The sequence below is a fragment of the Saccostrea echinata genome, unplaced genomic scaffold, assembly GCF_033153115.1.
Source record: "Saccostrea echinata isolate AGI-Se365-2 ecotype Australia unplaced genomic scaffold, CSIRO_AGI_Sech_v1 ptg000002l, whole genome shotgun sequence".
Lineage (NCBI taxonomy): Eukaryota > Metazoa > Mollusca > Bivalvia > Ostreida > Ostreidae > Saccostrea > Saccostrea echinata.
The window spans coordinates 24,702,632-24,722,001 of record NW_026889751.1 but is presented as its reverse complement, the minus strand read 5'-3'; the positions used below and the strand labels follow the sequence as shown (position 1 = coordinate 24,722,001).

The following is a 19,370-nucleotide window of genomic DNA, read 5'->3' as shown; positions in this document are numbered from 1 at the left end:
TCAAATGAATAAGCTTTTTAATAACATCCTCAATATCAGAAATATCCATATACTTCCACTTTTACTAAAATATATCTCATTTAATTGCTAGACAAAAGATTTTGGAGTCTTAATTACTTTGACTATCAAGCGATTAAACGTATGAATAGCAAAAGATTTTTCAAAAAAAAAAATCTGATGAAGAAAAAAAATAGCACAACAATTCTGTATTATAACTGAATTTGTAGTATACTGTAGATGTCATTAGCAGCCGGGCCCAGCGTACGGTTGTCTCCAGTGAAAGGTACAACATAATCCACATTATGAAGCGATCTTTGCTGGTGTTTCGTGTTTGTCTGTCTGTGTTCCCCTCCTTCTGGTGTCTGTATCCTCCTGATTTTGTGCTCCTGATGTTTGCATGTCCTCCTTCCTCCTGATTAGCAGAAGTCCGTCTCGTATAGGCAGCAAAACCTCCAAACATAAAGTACACTGTATTCATTGTTAAAAAGGCAAGCTTAAGGAAAAGTTTATTATACAAGTAACTAGGGCTTCTAGACCTTTGCTTCGAAAAACTTTGAAAAAAAATACATCTTGATATTTAAAAGGGGATTTTGAAAGCGGGCTGGTAAAAAAGAGTACTTAAAAATTATCAGTTTTATTATAAAGTAATTGAGTTGCACTATAAAAATACCACAGGCCAAAATATAGTAAAGATTGTGCTAATTTATCACTGCAAATATATCATTGTTCAAAATTATATATTGTAAAGAATTGGGCAGATTTAACACTGCAAAAATATTAAAGGTCAAAATTAATACTGTAAAGAATTGGGCTTATTCACATGTAACACTGCAAAAATATCAAAGGTCAAAATATTGTAAAGAATTGGGCTAATTCAACTACTGCAAAAATATCAAAGGTCAAAATATTATAAAGAATTGGGCTAATTCAACTACTGCAAAAATATCAAAGGTCAAAATATTGTAAAGAATTGGGCTAATTCAACTACTGCAAAAATATCAAAGGTCAAAATATTATAAAGAATTGGGCTAATTCAACTACTGCAAAAGTATCAAAGGTCAAAATATTGTAAAGAATTGGGCTAATTCAACTACTGCAAAAATATCAAAGGTCAAAATATTGTAAAGAATTGGGCTAATTCAACTACTGCAAAAATATCAAAGGTCAAAATATTGTAAAGAATTAGGCTAATTTAAAACTGCAAAAATATCAAAGGTCAGAATACTGTAAAGAATTGGGCAAATTTAACACTGCAAAAATATCAAAGGTCAAAATACTGTAAAGAATTGGGCTAATTAAACTACTTGTGATGTAAATTATATCACATGTCAAAATATTATAAACACTATAACTACATTTATAAAAAAAAAAAAAAAAAAAAAAAAAAAAAAAAAAAAAATCATAGTTCAAAATAATGAAAAGAAATTGGCTAAATTAACTTTTACTGGTAAAATACTGTAAAGAACTAAGTTTATTTAACTAAAACAGCAGTTTCACAGGTCAAATTCCAGATAAAATTAAACTAAATTGATTTAATCTTCCAGGTAAAATTACCACACAAAGAACTGTGGGTAATTAACTGTTGCAAAAATTTCAAAAGGATTTACATCCATTTAATTTTTTATCAGCTTAATTTACTAAAGCATTCTTTTACTACATTGATAACGCTTTCGCAAACATCGGGTGATGGAAAGAATACTCGTAATCAAACGTGGGTTTCAGAAGATACCTACATGATAAAAATTAGCATTAAATATGGATAAATTATCCTTCAAAATTTAAAAACATAAAATCATCATAACCAAATTCAAAGGTAGGAAGAATACCTGGTGGACTCTATCATCCTGTTTGACCATTTCATTAAACTGACCAATACCATGGTCTCTTCCCATGTAGCCCTCGTTCGAGTAAGGATCCCCAAAGAAAAGAGCATTGTCCACTAGTATGGTTCCATTTTCAGCCAGAAGCCCGTATTCAAAAATCATCTGCAAGGATCAGTGCTTATGGAGTCGCGGATTGATATTTATACTAGTATATTGTTCAATTGTTAGGTGCAATCATGGGGGTCAAAAAGTAATGGTTATCTTCAAGCATATAAGTAATATTCATACTGTATATTTACATCCACAAAATATTCTCTCCTTTATTTCTTATGAAAACCGATTGCCATTTTCGCTGCATTAACAATAAACTAGTTTAGGCCATTTTCTTAAAGCCAGAGTTTTGAAGAAGTAGCTAGGCTCTTCCACCCAAGTAACAAACAGACCAATAATGCAATATTTTACATTCTTTCTTTCACTTTATATCAATAATTCAGAGAGATATACATATAAGCAATTGACTTTATTTGTTAATGCCAGAAATAACGGTTGCAATCAGTGTAGAAAAAACAATTACATAACCCTGTATTAACAAACAAAGTAAACATTTTATTGTTTAATTTACTTGTATGCTGGAAGATGAGCCACCTGTCAAATATTTCGATCTAAAACGCCAGAACCCATGCATCTTTAGACAAGACGCCCAAGGGCCATAACAGTCACCTGTGTTTAATACAACCCTGTAGAGGATCCACGGAATGGTAAATGAGTATATGTATATAATAACACAAAATAAACCGAAACCCAAAAATAAATGAAAAAGAATGGTCAGGGATAAAAAAAAAATAGTTATTCTGGTAATCAGCAACAACTCAAAAACTTGCCTGTATATGCCATTATAGCTATCTACACTCTATCAGTATCACCATACTTAACAAGACACAAGTGCTTTAGCATAAAATACAATATTCACAGTCGCCCGCGCGGTTAGGGCGATTGCTGCAGTATTGCGGAGTAAAGAGTTGATTCGCGGGTTCAAATCCACTGTGTGACTCGGAGACCGGTCCTTTGGAAGAGACCGTATAAACCGAGGTCCCTTGTTGCAGTATGTACTGGCATGAAAAAGATCACTCACTGCTCAAAGGCTGTAAGTGCCGAGTACAGATCTAAATTTGCAGGCCTCCACAGGCAGGTGGTGGCGTCTCAAGAGCCATGAAATCCACAATTTGGAAAAGGTTACCTTGCTCATTATTACCATGCTCTTAGTTTTGATTCTAAATACCAAAGAGCAGAGAAGTTTTTCAAAGAATTAATGCATTTTCATTAATGATCTAAAGACCCCACCCCAACTTCAAAACGCTTGACTCAGGGGCCATAAATTTCACTATTTTGGAAGAGCCACCCTTGCTCATCATTTCCATGAAATTGGTTTGTCTTCTAATTACCCATGAAAAGAGAACAAGATTTTTGATAAATGCATTTTCACTATATGATATATAGAGCCCTACCCTAACACAAGAACCCCTGCCTATGTAGCCAAGAATTTCACAATTTAGGTAGAGGGCTCAATACTTATTACAATCATACCAACAGTTCTAATACCCTGGAGTAAAGAAGAAGATTTTTAAAGATTGATCAATTTTGAGTGTTTTATTCCCAACCCTCGGGCCCCTGAAATTCACAATATTTATCCTCCTTCACCCATAGATGATTTATGTCAAAATTGGTTCAGGGGTTTTAGAATAGAAGCTGAAAATGTTCAAATGTTAACACAGGACGGACGACGCACGTCGCACGATGACGGACGAAAACAAATAGCAACTGGTCACCTGAATGACTCTTATGACCTAAATAGACCATGCAACTATATATTTATTGTATGTGTGACTAGATTACTGTAAACGTAGAATAAATTACCGCACTCAAAAATTTAACACAATCGCCATCTTCACCTGACTAGAACAATCATAAATTAGCGCACTAGAGACTTAACAACGGCGTGTATTAGTTTTTATCATATATTAGCATTGACATAAATTAGCGGATATGAGGCAGCCCAAAAGGTAGAATACGATTACCGCTAAAAATTCAACACAGAAAGGTGAGACTAAGTGCTAAGTACGTGCATGACTGTATAGTATCAGCTACCGTGCATGTAATGACACAGTGTGCAGTGCTCATACTATTGCATGTCTAATAACATAATCCTTTTGAATAAATCAAATCATCGCAAATATGTGACAATTCTTTATTATGTATAAAGACAGTTTATGAATGAAACATGGAGATGACGAACAGTATTCAAGCTCAAAGACTATTAAACAATACAAATCGGGAGCAGAGCAAACACGGACCTCCCAAAACATAGGTGGGATCAGGTGCCATGGAGGAGTGAGCATCCCCTGCCGACCGGTCACACCCGCCGTGTGCTCCTTGTCATGATCGGGTAAAAACCGAGAAAATCCGTCGACAATTCAGTGTTAAATAATGGCCTAACAATTAGTATGAAAAGCGTTAGTCAGCATATGACTTAATGATAATTTGTATTTGTGGACAAGGGCATTGTATCGACCATAGAACTTACAAAATGAAGACTTTAAACAGGACTGTGGATATTCGTGTTTCATCAACTTGTTTGTCAATAACTTGTCTCGTTTTAGAAATAATTGTTCATAAGTAGAGCATGCTCTTGCGAATCGAATCAACTATGAGATATACACCCCATATGCAGGTGATAAGGGTGTATTGCTGTATAAGTAAGGAAGCTGACGATTGAAAAGTTGAAGTCATCACGTTTATCATAAAGCTTTGTTGATAGATTACCATTAATGGCTGTGCATTTACGAGCAGACACGTACCAGGTATTTGATCTTTTTAATGCTAACAGAACAGAACATCTTTTATGTTTTACCATTTAGGGGCCCTCAAGGGGTAGAATGTGTGTTGCATACATGTAAAAAGAAAGAATATTGATAATGATAGAGGAGTACATAAAAAAAGTTAAAAAAACATGAAATATTTTAAAACACAATATACTGAGTCAAGTTACAAGATATTTATTTTGCTGTTGTATTTTAAAGTAGATGTATCTTCAGAACATAATTAATGTAAAAAATTTTGTTCATCATTAAGTACAGCGAATTTAGGTAATTACTATACTTTCCACTACAAATTTAGACTATACTTTCCTCTACAAATTTAGTCGCCTGGGTGGCGCAGTGGTTAGAGCATCTGCTCTAGAGTCGCGAAGTAAGGAGTTGATCCTTACGTCGCGGGTTCGAATCCCACTGTGGGACGTGGAGACCGGTCCTTCGGATATAAACCGAAGTCCCATGTCGCAGTAGGTGCTGGCACGAAAAAGATCTCTCACTGCTCAATGGCCGTAAGTGCCTAGTATAGGACAAAATTTGCAGCTCTCCACCTGCAAGTGGTGGCGTCTCCATATGAGTGAAAAATTCTCGAGAGGGACGTTAAACAAAATACAATCAATCAATCTACAAATTTAAAAAAGAAGTTTTTCTGTCCTTAATAAAAATTTTAATTCAGTTTTTAAAAAAAAAAAATGGATCTCATCTATTACAACAGAATTGCATTTGTTACAGATTCGTTCATTCCGAGGAATGCATAAAGTATTTTAAAAATGCGGCGATAAAGCAAACTCACAATGAGCGTTTACTCCGTTAATCTGAGTATTTTAAGTTGGAAACAAATGCTACAGTTTAAACTCTCTAAGGCGTACAATGTATATATCTGAAAAACATTGGCTATTTTTTATTGTTCTAAAAACAAAAAAGTTAAGATAAATGTAAAAATTTCGAACCAAAATCAAAGTGTTTCGGTATCAATAGTAAAAACTATATACCATTGTGTGAATTAAAAAAAAAATATGTGATAAGGAAAATGGCACTCATCATCTGGCGTTTGCCTTTTTTGACATCCCCACCCCCACCCCGCCTCATCATGATAAAATAAAAATATCATCATGCAATGTAACCAACTACATGTTAAAGAAATGTAACTGTACATGTTTGTAATCCTTTAATAATGGTCAAATTTTGCTGTAAATTACATATACACACCTTGTAATATGTACTGTAGTTTGATTTGTCAGCATCTATGAAAATCAAATCAAATTCCATCTTTTTATCAGAGAGTTCCTTCAAAGAATCTTTCGCAGGACCTGTTGCAAAAGAATTATTTATTATAAATATAATGAATTATTATTTTAAGCATTAATGCTATTTTAAATTTTAAAACATACCTTGGAATTAATTGAAACTCGTCTGTAATAAGTTTCAGTTTTAAAACAAATTATTCAGCGCGATAGTGCATATGTTTACTTAAGCATTGGTTTGTTGAATCACTTAACACCCCTTCCCCTTAATTAATATTTGTCCAAGCAAGTATGTTAACTAAGCTGGTTCCTTTGGACATCGATGAATTGAGGTAGAATACTGTGAATCACTTTCAAAATGGTAGTGTAATAGCATGGAACCTAATGCTTTCAGTGTAGTATATATAGTTTGTACCAAGCATAATATCCACTTTCTTTCCAACAGATGATTTTTCCAATAGTGATCTTGCAAGTTCAGCTATGTATGGTTCCATTTCGCAGGACACAACTTTCCCGCCATCCGGAAGTGCTTCTGCAAATGCCAAGGCCGAGCATCCGGTAAAAAGTCCCAGCTCCAGAACCCGACTAACGTTCCCAATACTCACCAGCGATTTTAAAAACTGGGCTGAAAAATAAAACCAACAACGAAAAACGCTTACTTAATTCTTTGCTATCTTATTCATACGAGAAGCACTCTTGGTTTCCAAGCCTACCCATCAGCGTATATGTATGTGTTTGCACGGATCTAAGGTGAACAAGATATACTGAAAGCGCATGCGTGCTTTGTTAATGTACATACCCTAAATCAATCTTTGTGTACTTTTGTATTTGACTATTTTATGCGTGACCTTAGAGTAAATTCTAACATTTCTCAAATTTCGCCATTAGTAAATAATTATGTTGTGTATATTCTATGATATAATATACATGCAGACATCGTGAATATTAAATTTTATATAAATACCTTCTAAATTCCCGGAAAGCATTATTGTATTTGGTTGGTATGACAGCTGACCTTGGAGGTAAGCATTCTTCCAGGGATGGCTTTGTGTGCTGTCCATTAAATGGTGAAGCTCCTCACTTGCTGTTGAAGTGTGGGTTTCACAATAGTTCATGCGTATCTGTACAGCGAAAAATATAAAATGATGTATCATAGTCTTAATTACTTTCCTATACATTTTTAAAACGAAATATTTTGTAAAGGCTAACCCAGTGCGATACATATATATGACTTTTTTTTATCCTTTGCACAGACACGCATAGATACCTTTGCCTGAATACTGAAAGATTATTTCCTTCTTTAAATTTTGTTTTAGTTTTCATTTTTTCGTTTTTTTTTTCTTTTTAGTTTCTTTGCTTTTATTTAATAATTTATTTCTGAAACTTAAAAAAGTTTTGTTTAATTGGTTTTTTTTTTTATTTTGTTGGCTCACCTGAGCTGAAAGCTCAAGCTCAGGTGAGCTTTTCTAAATGTCCTTGAGCGGCGTCTGTACAATATCTATGCTCAAATCATGGCCCCGGGGGATAATATTTTTCAATAAAATATTTGTGAAAAAGAACCTCTGAACCAGAAAAAGATGAAACTAAATTATGTAAAACTTGATGTTGTGTAGAATAGACCAGGATAGGGGATCAAAGTCTTAAATTTGAATACATCGGAAAACTTTTAGTAATATTCTCAAGAACTACCTCTGTGTTCGCAGGTGAATGATAGGGGAAACATATATAAAAAAAATCTTAAGAGCCACTGGACCAGAAGAGATGAAACTTACGTGAAAACTTCCAAAGAAAGTGCAGATTCACAGATGCTCAAACCATGGGGTATAGTGTGGAACCACAATATGGGAATATGTGATAGATTTTACATTGGAATATATATGAAAAAAAAAAATAATTAAAAATCTTTGCAAGAACCACAGAATCTGAAAAAATTAAACTAAATTATGTTCATCTTGATGTGTAGATTCTAAGTTGTTCAATTCATGGTCACGAGGGTAGGATGGGACGGGAATAGGTGATCAAAGTTTTAAATTTGAATATACTAAGTATATCGGAAAAAACTTTTAGTAATCTTCTCAAGAGCCACTGGACCTGTCAAGATGAATGTGTGAAAGCTTCCTGAGATAATGTACATGTAGATTCGTGATTGTTCAAATTATGTTAGCAGGGGTAGGGTGGCACGCGATAGGGGATCAAAGTTTTACCTGGAAATATACTGGAAGAAATCTTTAAAAATCTAGATCTTCTCAAGAACAATAAGCAGCATATGTGAAAGCTTCCTGACATCATATTGATTCTAAGTTGCTCCGATCAAGGCACCGGGGCCGGGGTAGGCCACGGCCACAATAGTGGATCAAAGTTTTACATTGGATTATGTGAAAAATCCTCTCAAGAACTACAAAAGAACCATTATTTTGCTAACATTTCCATGTTGTATGGATTCAATTTTTCCTTCAAATGGTAGACCGTGGGTTAGAGTTGGATAAAATTTTACATAATGCATGTATAAGGGAATTTTTTTTCTCTGTAACTGAAAGGCCATATTTAGACGTAATCATATTTAGGCATGCCCATGGTGTGTGGATTTATAGTCTCATTAGAGTTAAGCAATAATGTGGTGTTATAATTTTCCATCGGAACATTAAGGAGAAAAAAAATCGTTTAATAATCCTAAACAGCAGGGTTTAAGTTTCTCGGGTGAGCTTTATGGCTCACGAGCTTCTTTTTCTTGTTTTAATTTGTTTTGTTTCGTTCTTTTTAAAGCACAACAAAGTTATTCTGACGAACTTAAAAGTTTAAAATCAACCTCTAGTTTTTACAACAAAAATTTAATAGAAAACATTTTCTTGTCACGTTCGTATTCATTGACTAACCTCGAATAATTGGATAATCTTATCGATCTCCGCTGTCAGTTCAGATGAAACCTTTTCACTTTTCGCCATGCCCCGTAATTTCACTAAATGTCTGTATGCTGGGTCCATATACATATTTCTGTATCCCCCAGTCTCCATTTCTTTTTTATCTGTGGATAATTTTCTTGTGGAGTGGTGTTTATGGAAAAATCCAAATCGTTTGATATTCAGTTATTGTACGCACAAAGACGGGAGTGTTTTTTTCCCCCCGATAACCAATCGATTTTCCGGACTACAAATGTTCTGTTTTATGTTCTCAATATCTAAAGCGCTGACATTTAAATTACTCTGCGCTACAAAGAAATATTATGCTCGGTAGTTCTTATAATTATCGTTCATTTACCCATTATTCTCAAAACAAAATTTGTAAATTATATTATCGACTTTCCACTTGATTTATGCACTGAAAACAATCATCATGTTACATAATCTAAACAATAATCTACTGCAAAGGAATTACACTTGGCGGTATATTTTATTTAGCGCCTTTGGTAGAAGGCAGCTTGTGTTAAAGTAAATACGTCGCTAAATGTCTTGTATGTATACACATGTATTTATCTATTTATATCTAGCACGTTTAGAAAGAGCTAAATCAAACGCTAGCTTACTTAAAATCATTTTATGCTAAATATCGTACATGCTACATATAATACATTTACAATTAGACTCGTTGCTTATAAATCACCAATTCAATTTAGATCCTTAAACATGCTACACTACACTATTTGTACGGTACGGTTTGTTTCGCTTCTTGCACGACGCGTTTCGTGTTTTGTTTTTTATTTTTTATTTTTTATTTTTTTTTGTTTTTTGAACGGTACGGTTCTTTTTGTGAACAGTACGTTTCATTTTTCAAAATGAATTGAATAAGTAAGTTTTTAACGTATAGCAAAGAAACGAAAAAAAAAAATTAAAAAAAATTTTATTCACGGTCGCCATATCGACCTTTCTGTATTATTAAAAGCATATATTAGATGTTCTTTCTTTTTTTTTAAAAAAAAAAAAAAAGAGTTTCTTAATCAAAAATGATTATAGTGTTAAATTTTCTCTTATTACACTTGTTAAAAAAATGAATTTAATTTCATTAATTTTCCCCCAAGCTTTTATTTCCTTTGCTATTATTTTTTTTAATTAACTTCTTGTCGCAGTTGCTTCATTTATAAAATAAAAACTCAAAGTTTTCTTGACCGAATGATGAAACATTTGCTATGGAGCCCGGCTAAAATGCTTAAATAAATATTAATTCTGACATCTAGCAAGATTTGTTTAACTACGTGTTTCAAACTGAAAATTTTGCGTAAAATGATTACCATCTTCTTCTTTTTTTTTTTTTTTTTTTTTTTTAATTTTTTAACATGTGATAGTATGATTACAGGCTATGGAAACATTTAGGGTTCGTCAGAATAGTGTAAACCAACATAAATTATGATAAATTTACATTGCCTTTATTGTATTATTCTTTGTCAGTTTTCAAATTGACAATTTTTTTTTCGGGGGGGGGGGGGATTCTGAAATCATTTTCCCCCTTATACTAATAAGTGCTTAGTCTAGTACATGAATAAAAATTAATTTTATAAGGGTTTGGAAATATTGGACATTTTAATAAGGAAAAAAAGCACAGGATTCTAATATATATATATATATATATATATATATATATATATATATATATATATATATATATATATATATATATATATATTAATGTGTCTCGGTTCATTGAGACAACAGTAGGGTGGATGAAAGCTATAGACGTTATCAAAGCATTATGTTTACATTTCTTTATTACAGATTGTACAGGAAAATATCACAATAGAGCTTTTTATAGAAAAAGGATTTTGTCACACATTTTTTGTTTTATTAAAAGTTGTCGTTTCATTACCAGACCCTGAGCAATACACTTTTGAGTAACAATTAAGTAGACTTTCAAGCGATTAAACGTATGAATAACAAAAAAAATTGTTCAAAAAAATCTCGTGAAGAGATAAGTAGCAAAACAATTCTGTATTACGTGTATAATAGTAACAGTTGTAGTATACTGATGATAAGATTAGCAGCTGAGCCCAGCTTATGGTTATATTTTGGTCATAATATCCAGTGAAGGTAAATAACCATCCACATTATGAAGCGATCTTTGCTGGTGTTTCGTGTTTGTCTGTCTGTGTTCCCCTCCTTCTGGTGCCTTTATCCTCCTGATCGTGTCCTCCTGGTGTTTGCATGTCCTCCTTCCTCCTGATTAGCAGAAGTCCGTCTCGTATGGGCAACAAAACCTCCAAACATAAGGTACACTTTATTCATTGTTAAAAAGTAAAGCTTTAGGAAAAGACTTTGAAAAAACGCTGCATCTTTGATATTAAAAAGGGAATTTTGATAGCGGGTTGATAAAAAGGGTACTGAATAATTATCACAATTTAATTACTAGATGCTGTCATGAGACAGTAATACCCGCACTAAGGTGTTTGCCTCTAAATGCACACTCCTTCATACTGGGCTTACCAAGGAAGAAGTCCAAATAATTCTATAATATACACAGTACATGTATTCGTCAAATCGAGCATAAAATGCTCAGGTGACCATGTGACCCATGAACCTCTTATACGCATTTCATATACTTAATTCATTACCAGTCTGAAATAACAGAATTTAATTAATGATGTAAATTAGGTTTTGATAAAAGGGGGGGGGATATAAATTTTTGGCCCATAATTGGAACTTTTTAAAATTTATTTTCTCAACCAAAAATATTATTATTCTAGTACAAAGCGTTTTTGATGAATTTATCAAAATGTGCAAACTTTTTTTTAGTATTTGATTAGGCAAAAACCTCCTTGAAAAGCCATACCCAATCAATTTTGTCACCCCCCCCCCCCCAACACACACACACAATATGCCTGTTTTTGGAATTAGGCCTAGATGGCAAAGTTATGTTAAAACATCGTTTGTTATGATAATTTCAAATTTGTTCTTGTACTGTACATGTATGTGAACACCTTTTTGAAAATTTCTACGTCACATTGGGCTTGCGTCACCCTACCAGTGCTAGTACTAGGCGCCTAGTTTTACCATTATCATTTTTAGATTGCACATGCCATGTGACATGGTGCAGTGTTGCATGTATATCAGTGGAAATTAATTCATTTTGTGTTTTAATTGGATTATATTTCATGAAGTTGACAGGACCTATGACAGTCGGTAAGTACAAGTTTAAGTATAGATTGGGGTAAAATAAACCGAAATGCAAATGGTTAGGTTAAAGTTTAACGACGTTGGATCCTGATATTTAAAGTCTTTAACTTTTTTTGTCAAGTATATTTTTAGCTTCTACACACATAGCTTAATTAAAAATCAAAACAAAAAATGGGGGTCAATATGCTTCTTTTGGCGCTACAGTACATTTAATATGACCTTTTTGCACTGAATTTGTGTCTTAATCAAAAATAACATCTTCGACGTTTTCCCTCCAATATTTTTTATCCAAATAAATCATGGGACAAAGTATGCTATTATTCTTTCTTAAAAAAGACACAGTAAAATTGTGACCAAAAAAAATATTTCAAATTGCTTTGCATAATCAATTATTTGACCTTTCTGCACTCACAAAATGTCATTTTTCGGGCATTAAAAATTTAACAAGCAAGAAAAATATTTTAAAGTCTTAAACTTTTGCTGAATTTAAGTAGATTGATCAGAGTTATCTTATATATTCAGAAAAGAAAATCAAAAGTGGAGGTCTATGATGTTATTTTTTAGATATTACTAAAAAACTGTTAATTTTATGATAAAATTGGCTCAATTTTTTCCTGGAGTTTCAGAAAATATTTTCTATATTTGTCACAATATGATGATAGAATTCACAAAAAACTGATTTAATTAATATTTTAGAACCAGCATTAAACATTTCAATGCACAAAATAGCTCTGTGTGCAACCAGCATGGAAAAATAGGAATCTAAACTTAACAGTACTGTATATATTTAAAAAGGGAAAAAATGATCATTTTCTTCTTAAAAACCTTCCGCCACAAAATATAGTTCCTGGCTTAATCCTATTTGAATGGAATTTAATTGCAGTTTTTTCATTGGATATAGTATAATTTGCATTGTAGAATCCAGATTTAATGTTAGAACTTAAAAATAATGCAGAATTTTAGAAATAAAGCTCAAGACCAAAATCTGCTCAAAAGCTCAGGATCGAACGTCCTTAAAAAGGATCAAAGATCATCGGCAATCTCCTATGCAGAGTTGTCGTTCGTTTCTCTCACAGACACTGAATGTATGAGCCGATGGTAGAGAGTGGATCATCGGATGCCACAATAGACGAATTTCACATTCTGAAGAGTTATCTCCCGTTGTCGACATTACATTCAGTTACAGGCACAGATCCGGGAATTTTTTTCCGGGGGGGGGGTCCACACCTCAGTCCAAAAAAATTCCAGCCCAGAATTTCCTGAGGAGCAAAAAAAACAAACAAACAAACAAACAAACAAAATAAAAACAATGATGGTGGGGTCCATGTTTTTAAAGGGGGAGGGCATCCAAAGTCAATTTTTATTTGCTTCTGTAAATCAGTATATAGTCCTATTTAAATAACTCTGCAAATTCCAGGGGGGGGGGGGGGTGTTCCAATCTCCCTAGCCGCTCCCTGTCCCTAAAATGACAAATGATCATGTGACTCCTAAATAATAGAAGACTTTTCCATTTGACTATACATAATTTTGTTTCTTGTGTTATTATGTTTTGTACATCTAATGGTTTAAGGTTATGAACCCCTGGAGGTCATCCCCACTCTCTTAATGAACTGGAAATGTTCATAATATGACTACATCAAATTAAATAAAAGTGCATCAATGATAAGATTACTTGAAATTTCATTCATGAATTTGGGTCAACCCATGTACCCTCCTAGAATTAGGAATGAAAATCATTCAAAGAGATGGACCATTAAACTATTTGTATATATTTACATTTTTTTTATGTCAAACCAAAGTATTAGACTAGTTTGCATACATGAACAAACAGGGGTCTGGGAAGGGGAAGGGGCAAGGGGAAGGAGTTATCTCTTTACGTCTTAATTGTTGAAAACTCCTAAAATGAATGTTAACCTCAAATCCGACTTGTACGTCTTCATTATTTTTAAGTGGTGGTGTCTCCGTATGAGTGAAAAATTCCCAAGAGGGACATTTAACAACAAACAAACATTAATGACTTAAAAAACACAATATACATGTACATGTTTATTAGTCAAGGGATATACTTCTGATCATATCTCTAGTTCTCCCTTGAATCAGAAATGATGATATAAATATTTTAAGAATGATTAAGAGTTGAAAAGATTGTGCATTTTAAAATTCACTAAGCTCTGTGGTTGAATTAGCTATACCAGTTTAGCTTATTTTGCTACTCAAAGCACCTTGATTAACTATTTTTAATCATACTGTTTTCTGAAATGTGAAGTTTTTTCAACATGGATACAAGTCATACCTTTTCAGCTTCTGAAAACAATGCATGAAAAAAAAAACTGCTTTTCAAATACTGTAACTCTTTCCAAGTACTTGTGATCATCAGTTTTTAGCTCACTTGAGTTTTTCTGGTTTTCTGATCACATTTTGTTTGTCATCCATCTGTCCGCCTGTAAACTTTTCACATTTTTGTCTTCTTCACTAGAACCGCTGGGCCAATTTCAACCAACCCTGCCACAAAGCATCTTCAGGTAAAGGGGATTCAATTTTGTTCAAGTGAAGGGTCACACCCTCTTTCAAGGGGGGATAATCAAGAATTAGTGAAAATTTGGTGGTATCATTTTAAAAAAGTCTTATCAAGAACCACTGACTGGGCCCAAAAAGTTGAAACTTTCTTTACATAGACTTAGTGTAGCTTCAAATTTGTTAAAACTATGACCCACTGGGGTAGGGTGGGGCCACATATGGGGATCCAATGATTTACATAGAAAAATGCAGGGGATTTTTTCCATCATAAATCTTCTTCTCATGAACAGCAAGGGCATTATTGTCGTCCGTTTTCACAAAAGGGACCTAGGGGACATTAAATCTCATTTGTCTGTCAGTCTGTCTGTTTGTTAGTCTGTCCGTCTGTCACAATAAATTTAACCTTGGTCATAACTTCTGAATAATAAGAGAAAGGGCTTTCATATTTCACATGTACATTAATTACCTACAAGAACTTTCTAAACATACCATGATTTTTGAACCCATGACCTTGACCTTGAAGTTTGACCTACTTTTCAAAAAATTTAACATTATTTTAAATGATCATTTTGAAAGAGAAAAGATAGAGCGTTCATATTATACATGTATATTACCTGTGACAAGACCTTTCTTAATATATCATGACTTTTGACTCTGTGACATTGACCTTGAAGTTTAACCTACTTTTCAAAAATGTTATATTTCCTTATAACTTTTGAATGAGAAGAGATAGGACTTTTATATTTGACATGTACATTACCTGTAACAAGATGTTTCCAAGCATGCTATGATTTTTTTACCCCTTGACCTTGATGTTTTACCTAATTTTCAAAAATTTTAACTTTGGTGATTACTTTTGAATGACATATGATAAGGCCTGCATATTTGAAACAATATGTCATAAATAATGGCATCCCATCCACTAGGACACGGAAAGCAGGGGGCCACAATTCTTTGAATTTGTTTGTTAGGCATTTTGATATGGAAACATCCTCATATAGTGTAGATTCAAGTTTTTTATGCCCTGCCATGAATATGGCCGAGGCATATAGTGTTTGTCATGTCCGACTTCAATAAAACGTCATATGCTGATACATACTGATGTAAGCTTTTCAACTGCATCAAAATTTTTGACCTTGACTTTTCCTTTGACCTTGACCTTACTTTTCTTAAATAAGTGTCTAGATCAGTTTTGAATAAACAATTCAAGATACAATTATCAAACTTCATATGCTGATATATACTGCTGAGAGATATCAATTGCATCAACTTTTTTGACCTTGACTTTTCCTTTGACCTTGACCTCACTTTTTTAAATTAGTGTTTATCTACGTTTTAAATAAACCATTTCTGATATTTTTATTGAACTTCTATGCTAATAGTAAATACATACTGATATAAGCTTTTCAACTGCATCAGCATTTTGACCTCAACCTTTCCTTTGACCTTGACCTCTCTTTTCTCAAATAAGTGTTAAGCTCAGTTTTAAATAAATCATTCAAGATATTTTTATCAAACCTAATATGCTGATATGTATTAGTGAGAGCTATTCAACTGCAGCAAAAACTTTTCACCTTGCACTTTCCTGTGACATTGACCTCCCTTCTCTTTAATTTGTATTTTGCTTAGTTTTAAAGAAACAATCTAAGATATTTTTATGTAAGCATGCACTTATACATAATTTTGTGAGAATTTATCATCTATATCCATTTTTTTTTTTTACATTTTAGTATCAATTTTAAAGAAACTGTTCAAGATATTCTCATCAAACTTCATACACTCATACAAATTTTCATATTGCATTAGTAATATACATTCAGCGGGGCATTTATGTCCTATGGACATATTTCTAGTTTTCAAATCATGACCTCCGAGGATAGGGTCAGGCCACAATAAGGGATCAAAGTTTTATAGAGATTTAAAAGGAAAAAAAATCTTCAAAATTCTTCTTTTTAAGAACAAAAAAAAACATGATTAATATGGAAACATTCCCAAGAAGTGTAGATTCAAGCTTGTACAAATCATGACCCCATGGGTTAAGGAGGGGCCATTTTTTTCCTGCCCCTATTTGCTATCCACATGGAAATGCAAATTTTAAAACCATTTTACACATCCACAGGACAAAATCAATCATCTTCCAAATGAACATGATTTAAGGCTAGTGCTTAAAATATAAGGGAAGTTCTGGGAACCAGGATGTTTAAACATATTTTTTAAAAAAAAATTTGACCCCCATTTGACCCCCAGGGGGAAAATAAGAATTCTGAAACCTTACTGCACATCTATAGGACACCACCAAACATCTCCCAAAAGATGATTAGGCTACTGTGTAAAATGTAAGAGGAGTTCTGGGAACCAGGGGCTTTTTGCCTAAAAAACGTCATTTTTCGACCCTCATTTGACCCCCAGGTTGAAAATGAAAATTCCGAAACCTTACTGCACATCTACATTACACCACCAACCATCTCCCAAAAGATGATTAGGCTACTGTGTAAAATGTAAGAGGAGTTCAGGGAACCAGAGGCTTTTTGCATAAAAAACGTCATTTTTCGACCCCCATTTGACCCCCAGGGTGAAAATGAAAATTCCGAAATCTTACTGCACATCTACATGACACCACCAACCATCTCCCAAAAGATGATTAGGCTACTGTGTAAAATGTAAGAGGAGTTTGAGAAATAAGAGTGTGACAGACGGACGGACGGACGGACGGACAGACATGAGTAACAACAATATTCCCGAACTTTCTTTAGAAAGTGCGGGTATAATAAAGTATTTGAGTGGCACTGTAAAAATATCACAGGCCAAAATACTGTAAAGGATCGGGCTAATTTAATACTGCAGAAATAACACGTGTCAAAATATTTTAAGGTATTCAGCTAATTTTCCTATTGAAAATAATATCAAAGAAATATTATATAGAACTGTGTTAATTTAACTACATTTATTTCTAAATACATCACATTTTATTCAAAATAATTAAAAGAACTTGACTAAACTAATTTTTTCTGGTTGAAATACTGTAAAAAAAAAAACTGGGCCTATTTTTAAAATAACTGATTCTATTTAACTTAACAAAGAACTGTGGGTAATTAATTGTTGCTAACAATATCACAGGAATTTAGACCATTTTATCAGCATTGTTTACTGCTTTCGTAAATTATCATCAGGTATAGTGAATAAAAAATACTCATGATCAAAAGTGGGTTTCAGAAGATGCCTACCTGATAAAACTTAAATTGAAATTAGCATTAAATATTTATAAATTATCCCTTGCAAATTAAGAAACATAAAATCATCACATGCAGTTAGTGTGCAGTACAATAACTGAGCACATTTTTATACCTGGTGGACTCTATCATCCTGTTTGACCATTTCATTAAACTGACCAATACCATGGTCTCTCCCCATGTAGTCCTCGTTCGAGTAAGGATCCCCAAAGAAAAGAGCATTGTCCACTAGTATGGTTCCATTTTTAGCCAGAAGCCCGTATTCAAAAATCATCTGCAAGGATCAGTGCTTATGGAGTCGCAGATCGATATATATATATATATATATATATATATATATATATATATATAAATCTATCTGTACCAATAGCGGCAAACGAAATCGTCTGTGTGTGCCAATAGAGGCAAACGGATCATAGGTGCAAAATTTCGTTTGCCGCTAATGGTCTGCTTGATTTTTAAATCTCAACTAACTCTTTATTCTAACGAGTAGCAACCTGATATTTATACCAAAAGAAAGAACAATCTTTTGCCGTTTCATTGAGTACCATTAAAATATTATAATTTAATAATAACATATTATTTGAACGATGTTTATGAGGGTACCCATTTCCGTCGTATATATCGATGTCGTCTGCATGTGCCAATAGAGGCAAACTGCTGTTTTTCGTCGTTTTCTTTCTTAAATTTGATATATATGAAAGAGATCTTCTCAGTGTTTATGTAAAAACGCAATATCTCACAGCAATAAAATTATCAGCACTATATATATCTAGAAATCAAAAGAAATCGTTGCTTTTATAAATCCTGGTGCTCAATTTTCTTCGTCGCTTGTATATATGAGATGTACGCATGCCCGACCTAGATCAGAGGAAAAGTAATGGCGATTGGAAATATACTTAGTACTGCTTCGTTTCTTATAATCTCCAGGTACTAAGAAAGACATTGGTATTTTGTGTACAATTATGTGTACAAATATTTCATAAGCATTATCGTGGGAGTTTTCCCTGGGTTGGAAATATTCACTCTTTCTGGAACACAAGGAAATTCATACATGTACTTTTGCCTACTGGACGAATCTTCAGTTTGTTTTCTTTCAAATTAGAAAAATGGAGAGGAATTTATTGATATTCAATTTGTGAACAACAAAGTGATTGTTTGCCCGATCTCCGTTTATTTTCATAGTGCTCGCCATTAACAAAAACAGGTTTGCAAAATGTGGAGAATGGAAAGTTATCTCAGGCAAGCAAGTTGTATTTAGGTAATATCAAAAGATATCTGTCAATTGATTTTGTATATTTGAATTTTATACTTAAGTTAAGCAAAATGCGATGTTACATCTTCAGCAAATACGATGGGTTGTCATTTAAACCTAGAGAAATAAAAAGCAACTAACAAACAAAACAAATCAAAACAAAAAAAAAAAATTTGGGTGATCAGAGTATTGAAATTAAGATAAATTCCTTCAGTTAATTTTGTCCGAGAAAACACCGAAATAAATCTGTCATGTTCAACAGATGTTCCAATGCAAATTTATGTATAAATTTACTGAGGTAATGGCAATGACTAGAATACTTTATTTATAAAGTTG

The 19,370-nt window shown here is 33.2% G+C and overlaps 2 protein-coding genes across 2 annotated transcripts in view; both read right to left on the bottom strand.

Annotated features, from left to right (window-relative positions):
• Positions 1-9,026, bottom strand: LOC133175306 (O-methyltransferase MdmC-like). Its single transcript, XM_061310404.1, has 6 exons — positions 8,808-9,026; positions 6,899-7,055; positions 6,350-6,559; positions 5,900-6,000; positions 1,827-1,985; positions 1-450 (listed from the first exon to the last, which is right to left on the bottom strand). The coding sequence occupies exons 1-6, from the start codon at positions 8,943-8,945 to the stop codon at positions 301-303; spliced, it is 915 nt and encodes a 304-aa protein (XP_061166388.1). The 5' UTR covers positions 8,946-9,026; the 3' UTR covers positions 1-300.
• Positions 9,027-10,612: 1,586 nt separating this feature from the next.
• The window catches only part of LOC133175270 (O-methyltransferase MdmC-like), a 186,866-nt gene continuing 178,108 nt past the window's right edge, over positions 10,613-19,370 (bottom strand). Inside the window, exons 5-6 of the mRNA XM_061310372.1 lie at positions 17,895-18,053; positions 10,613-11,116 (exon numbers count right to left, since the gene is read on the bottom strand). Of these exons, the coding sequence (XP_061166356.1) occupies positions 10,967-11,116; positions 17,895-18,053 (309 nt within the window). The 3' untranslated portion in view covers positions 10,613-10,966. The remainder of the gene's footprint in view (positions 11,117-17,894; positions 18,054-19,370) is intronic.

Bases quoted from the DNA above. Each gene is read 5' to 3' on its own strand.
- LOC133175306 (XM_061310404.1), bottom strand. From the start codon at position 8,945: ATGGAGACTGGGGGATACAGAAATATGTATATGGACCCAGCATACAGA. The intron at 1,986-5,899 runs GTGTGTATATGT...TGATCCTTGCAG, and splicing joins ACTACAGTACATATTACAAG to ATGATTTTTGAATACGGGCT. The intron at 451-1,826 runs GTATTCTTCCTA...TTATGTTTGGAG, and splicing joins AGGATGATAGAGTCCACCAG to GTTTTGCTGCCTATACGAGA.